Below are 6387 nucleotides of genomic sequence, written 5' to 3' on the forward strand. Positions count from 1 at the left end.
GAGCAAAAACGTTCACCATTTTCTATTACAATATTAGGCCATAAGCCCAAATGTATGGGAAACGACGAAACACTGCGCAATATAGCCAGACTAACTTATGGTAGCTAACTTTTTTTCCAACATCAGCTATTTTCTCAAATGATTTTAACTTATTTTACCCGTCCCTTGTGGTGTGACGTGGAATTCTCCATTTGTGTTTTCATAATTCAAAACGACAGTCAGCCTATGTCTGTATGGTTAGAACTTGTGTGGGTAGAACTTCTTAGAGTGTATACTAATTTTAAACTCATTTTCCATGTTACTTTAATGCGTTCTATAGAACAAAGGGATTTCGCTTTTTCTTATAGCCATTCAGCGTTTTATGGTTAGATGCGTAGAGGATTTTAGTGGTCAAACTCAAGTGCTGTGTCTGGGCAGCTGTCTGCTTTCTTTGTACTTGGACGCAAACATCGTGTACATCAACTTTGTATCTGCTGAAAGGGGACTGTAAACAAACAGATTCCATTGCCATATACCTCTCTACAAAATACATACATCTACTCATTATAGTATTATTTTTTGATGGTTTACATGGAAAATCAGATGAAGAGTGGGGTTTCTTCCTAAAATGTGCTTTTAGGCGACATAGTGGGCCATCAAGTTTACATACTTAGCATACAAAATTCCATATTCCTAATACCATGATAATCTTCTACGTTTAAACTATTGAAAAAATATAGTTTGTGAGGTGCAATTATATAATTTGCATACAGGTTACCCTTCAGAAAACATATTTTGGAACATAGGAAGCTATTGATAGTCTAATGATATTTATCAATACAATGATCATACTTTGTATAGATGATTGGTAATTATAGTTCAAGTGATTCTGTATACGACAGTAAAAGTTTACCACATAAGAGAAAGAGCACACAAGGGTATTTCAAAATATATATATATATATCAATTTATTACAGGATTGAAATATCATTCCTCTAATTGATCACATGGCCTATTCTACTTTAGAGCTTTGTGATGGGGATTTCAGCTGTGAGATATATTTTTCAAATTAAATGACGTTTACATTCCTTGAATGAAGGTGATAACTAATCTAGCCTATCCTGCCGGGGAGCACTTAGGCATATTAAAACAAATCAATAATGGTAGCCTAGATGGGGTTTTTTCTTTTCGAAAAGCAATGTGTATTTAATCGGGCAACTACTCCTAAAGTTACACTGTAGTCCTAAAGTTAGAAATATAGTACAGGATTTATTATTGCTCTACAGCTGTCAGTGAAAGTATTCTATAACATATCGATTCATTTGTTGCCCAATGAGACAGTAGAGACTAAGCAGAAATAGCCCCCCTTGTACTTCAAAACAAAATAAATGGCCTCCCGGAGACTATTTGGACGCATTAGCTTTAATATAGCCACTCTCGTGTAGACTATCTCGATTCAAAATTAAGATGACTTGATATGTTATAGTTTGCGGTTGGTGGATTAGAGTTGTTTTGACCGCCTTCCTCGTCCAAGGTTAAACTTAGCTTGTTTTCTTCTCTCCTCCATGTTCAGCCTGGAAACTTGGTCTTGAGTTTCTCGGGTATTATCTATACCAAAGATATGTAGGCTTCCATTAAGGCCATGCCTTGATCAAATAAAATCCGGGATAAAACTTAAATAGAAAAATGTCCCTGAAACACGGGAATGTAGCCAAATAGCCTATGTATTCAAATATGCTTATTTTGAATAGTTACTTTTTGTGGGTTTTTTCATTATAGGGAAATGTTAGTCTGTTGGTGGCTGTTTCTAAATGTAAATATAGGCTATTACAGTGGTTTAGATGAAAAATGCCCACGTTTCAAAATTGTAATATCTCAAGCAAGACCACACCTATATCAATCAAAAACACTCACTCACAATCATTGCCTTGGTGAGCAGTTTCAGAGAGGTTAGTCATTGATTCACGACGGACATTTAGACTACCTACAAATAGCATAAAGCCTGCTAGGCTATATGAGTGTGAAAACACACTTTTCAAAACAGCAGCGCTTCGAGTGTGGTCTTCAAATCTTGGTCTCATTATAAAGCATGGATTTGTCTTAACCTCGCAGTGATCTCGGTACATTTTGTCAGTACGGCTGGTAGTGGTTAGTCATATATTACAATGTATGAGAGAAAAGTGTCTATATTCCGCTGTATACCAGTATAGGCTATTGTACAATATGCTAATGTTTCATGTAGTAGCTATACTATAGTGGTAGTTATAACAATACTAATAATCATAATCATAGTAGGCCTAATAGTGAAGTCTTACCTGTAGAATTCAAAATCAAGTTTAGTCTGCTATATCCTATACATAAATAGCCCCCTAATGCTTCTCTTTATAATTGCCATAACCTAAGTCAACAAACAGGAATATGTTACTGGTTTTCTTAGTGCTCCTGCGGTGTTTTGAAAATTAATAGTTGAACCTCCTAGATCTTACCTAAGTGAACCACTCCTACACATCCAAGTGTTCCACATTGATATATGACAATATCTACTTTCGATCACGTGTCTCCGGGCGACTTAGACGGATCGCGCGTCATCTCGCCTTCCTAAATTTACCCCTTCTACAGCTCGAATCCAAAACATCTATCTATCGTACGGAGTACGGGGAAAGATGTTTAACTCGGTGAATCTGGGAAACTTCTGCTCCCAGACGCGCAAAGACCGGACATCCGAGTTTGGGGACAGAACGGGCTGCGCCTCTAACATCTACCTCCCCAGCTGCACCTACTACGTCCCCGAATTTTCTGCCGTCTCTTCGTTTCTTCCACAGGCCTCGTCGCGGCAGATAACCTACCCATATTCCACAAATCTGTCTCAAGTGCAGTCGGTACGGGAAGTTTCCTATGGATTGGACCCTTCTAGTAAATGGCACCATAGAAGCAATTATGCATCATTATACTCTGGAGAGGAACTGGTGCACAGGGACTGTCTTCCGCCATCCACCATGACAGAAATGCTTATGAAAACGAACGAGAATGTGTACAGCCACCATAACCACCATCCCAGCTCCAACCATCCCTCCACAGGGTTCTACCACGGAGTGGGGAAAAACAGCGTCCTCCCTCAAGGTTTCGACCGCTTTTTTGAGACTGCATACTGCGGCACGGACAATCAGTCCGCAGATACTTGTTTACAAAAGAGCGAGGCTAGAAAGCTGGAAACAAAGTCCCAGCAGCCAGCGGCTCTACCGGGAGTCCCAGACCAAGACAAGGACACAGAGGATGAGGAAGAACATACAAATTCGGGCTCGTGTACTTCTTCAGCCACCAAGGACCGCAGCGCCAGCAAGAACAGCCACTCGAGTAGGTACAGAAGCTGTAAATGGGGAAAGGGACTAGCCCGGTGTTTTGTCGGTCAGATTTTATGTGGAGTTTTATAAGCATTCAAAGGATTTTATTATAACCTACAAAGCTCTTTCTTCCAATGAGAATAATTTTTACGATGGGAAAGCGCTTTGAAAAAAAAAGATGTTATACACAGACGCTTCCATCGTGGAGTCTGTGAAATTTTAAGAGCGCGCTATTGTGACAAATGCTAACTTTGATCATGAACTTGCGTTGGGCATTTTAAGGGATTTTCGCGTTGGGCTGTCGTGAGTAAAAACCAATTGGGCAAAACATTGCTTTTGGCATCCTGTGAATTCTATTTTAGCAGCTTGCACGCAAACTATAACTCTAAAGGACATGCTGTGAGATTGTTAGCCTTGTACACTTAGAGGCAGGCTTCATAAGTATCCATCTATCTCTATGTATCTGGGCAAATGTCGAGGATAGCAATAGCATTGTGTTATGGTGGTTTCCTTGCAACGAAAGAGAGAAGGATACAAAATACAAATGTAATCAGGTCGTAGAGACTCCAGTGTGAGTTTGTGTCCTGGATTGAAGCTTTGTACTGCAGTATTAAACCAAACACATTCTGTCCAAGTGAGACACCTTTCCATTCGGTTAGCCCTGAGATATTTATGCCTGAATCTGCAGTGATTGACACACACACACACACACACACACACACACACAATCTCTAACTCAAACACACAGGCCCACTCTTTGTGTAGCCTAATGTAGCCCAATCAGGGCATAGCTGCAGATATGTTTTGTGTCGTTGTACTTTATCTTTTTCATGAGGTTTTGACCACCACTGTGACGTAGTGTGGCTCAGATCCGAAAGCCATTTTAGCTTTACGAGAGGATTCACATCAAATATAAACATATGCATTTCAAACAGCCATGAAGGAGTGTGGACATTGATAGTTAAGTTCCATGGGAATGTAACGCAAACTGCAGCCGTATACATTTTGTTATTGTATATTTGTAAGAGATAAACACATACTTAAAGGCTGTAACTTGATATGCTTTGCTCTCCAAGCGCTTGTGATAATTTAACAGTCTTTATGACTGATGTGTCTGATGTGTTACGTGCAGTGTTGGATGTTGACAGAATTGGTATGATCAAATTGATGCTTCTCGAAATTCCTGAATAGTGTATTCACATAGAGAGGCTATATACTTTATGTTGATGTGAATATGTGTGGGTGGCTACTTTAACTTCATGTGAATATCTGTACGTAAATAGCAAACAATCCCATGGAACTTTCACTGATCATGTCCTTTCTGATTGATTGCCCCAGGTACTCCTCGCACAAGGAAGAAGAGGTGTCCATACTCCAAATGTCAGATCCGAGAATTGGAGCGGGAGTTCTTCTTTAACGTTTACATCAACAAAGAGAAACGGATGCAGCTTTCCCGGATGCTGAACCTCACTGACCGACAGGTTAAAATCTGGTTTCAGAATCGAAGAATGAAAGAAAAGAAATTAAGCAGAGATCGTTTGCAATACTTTTCTGGAAACCCCCTATTGTGAGCATGTGGAGTGTAAAAGCATAATGATTATAGTCAAAGATCAATGACACTCTTTTCTCAGTGAATTCTTATCACCAGTAATAAACAAATTTCAAGTTAATTAAAAAAAACAGATCAGCAGCAATGTTGAGCAACTAAATGTTAAGATGAGGTTATTTCTATTTCTAACATTTGGGGTTGCTGTATGTATGCTAATAAGGCGATATTTTCCTGTAGCCTTCATTCGCAGGATAATTTCTATTCATATATACAGGTGATTATATAGAATAATCATTTCTATGCTGTTGTCGAGTTCACATGGATTTCCGTGTATTTCCCACGAATCTTTAATTGTGTTTATTCAATTGTGCATTTCACAATTATTATTAGTTGAATAGTATTAAATGTTACAACACAATTCGGAATCCATGATAGGCCTATATTGGACATTTAAACGTTTCCTTTTCCTCTGGTTGGTGTATTTGTAGCCTACCATAAAACCACGATTCTCTTTTCGACCAGAATATTCAACACAAAATAATAAATTTACAGGTGTCAATTTTGCCATCGAGAACTGTGACGTGTACAATCTGTAATAATGTTTTCCTTGTACCGACTATGCAACTATGTGCATTCGTGACTGTAAATATGATTTCGTTTTCAATTTCCCTCCCCCTTTCCCTGCTGCTATTTTCTTTACACCGCCCAAGCTGTGTACTTTAAAAACTTTAATGTTAACACTCCTTTAAATTATTTGCTTTATCCTTGGCGTATCTTTATGAAAGAGGAGGAAACTATGGAGTTGTGCCTGTGTATCATACCTATTAAAAGATACCTATTAAATAAACAGACATATAGACAAAAGTAACAGACTGGTGGATTTTTGTCATAGATTTTATTATTGACCATGGTTATGCCTATGTGATGGTCGTTTTCAAGCCGATTGATTGAGAGTGGTAGGCAATGATTCAAAAAGTATTGGCAAAATAATCTGACTGCATTTTTGTCTTAGGTTTTCTTTTCGACAATGGTTCGGTCTATCTGGTGGTAATTTTCAAGGGATTTGAGTGGGGTTGGTAGCCTAAATGGTTATTTTGTGCTACAGTTTTGATAAAACCAAGTTCGAAGCATGTGGAGAGATTGCGAGTCGTGCATTATTAGTTGGGTATTTATGGATAGTAATTGCATCTAATGCCAACTTAGTTTTAAGCCACACAATTTTAATGTAGGAATAGGCCTTCCTTTTTACGCAAACACATTTGCAGACGAAAACATTGTTGAGTGAGTGTGTGTGTGTGGGCTGTTGAGCGGTACATATATATAATGCTTGCATGCTTAGTGGATACAGCTCTAGGAGTGCATATTTGAGCTTTTGCAAGCACACACAGAAGTACACGGAAACAACAACACAAACTAGGCTACACCTCAGAATCACAGAGAAAGAAAGAGGAACGTGATCCTCCTTTAGTGCCCACTAAATGGAATCGCCACTCTTGCAGTCCAGACAGTGCCATAAAG

At 38.8% G+C, this 6387-nt stretch overlaps 1 protein-coding gene across 2 annotated transcripts; it reads left to right on the forward strand.

The window, feature by feature from the left end:
* Window positions 1-2559: 2559 nt before the first annotated feature.
* Window positions 2560-5721, forward strand: LOC121545835 (homeobox protein Hox-C11a-like). Of its 2 annotated transcripts, none has more exons than XM_041856692.2 (2): window positions 2560-3333; window positions 4659-5721. In XM_041856692.2, exons 1-2 carry the CDS (start codon window positions 2643-2645, stop codon window positions 4889-4891), a joined length of 924 nt encoding a protein of 307 aa, XP_041712626.1. In that variant the 5' UTR covers window positions 2560-2642; the 3' UTR covers window positions 4892-5721. The 2 variants fall into 2 exon arrangements, with proteins under 2 accessions (XP_041712626.1, XP_041712627.1); XM_041856693.2 differs by having other exon boundaries at window positions 2560-3337; window positions 4659-4825.
* The last annotated feature ends 666 nt before the right edge of the window (window positions 5722-6387 follow it).

The sequence above is a fragment of the Coregonus clupeaformis genome, chromosome 30 (genome assembly GCF_020615455.1).
Source record: "Coregonus clupeaformis isolate EN_2021a chromosome 30, ASM2061545v1, whole genome shotgun sequence".
Classification (NCBI taxonomy): Eukaryota; Metazoa; Chordata; class Actinopteri; order Salmoniformes; family Salmonidae; genus Coregonus; species Coregonus clupeaformis.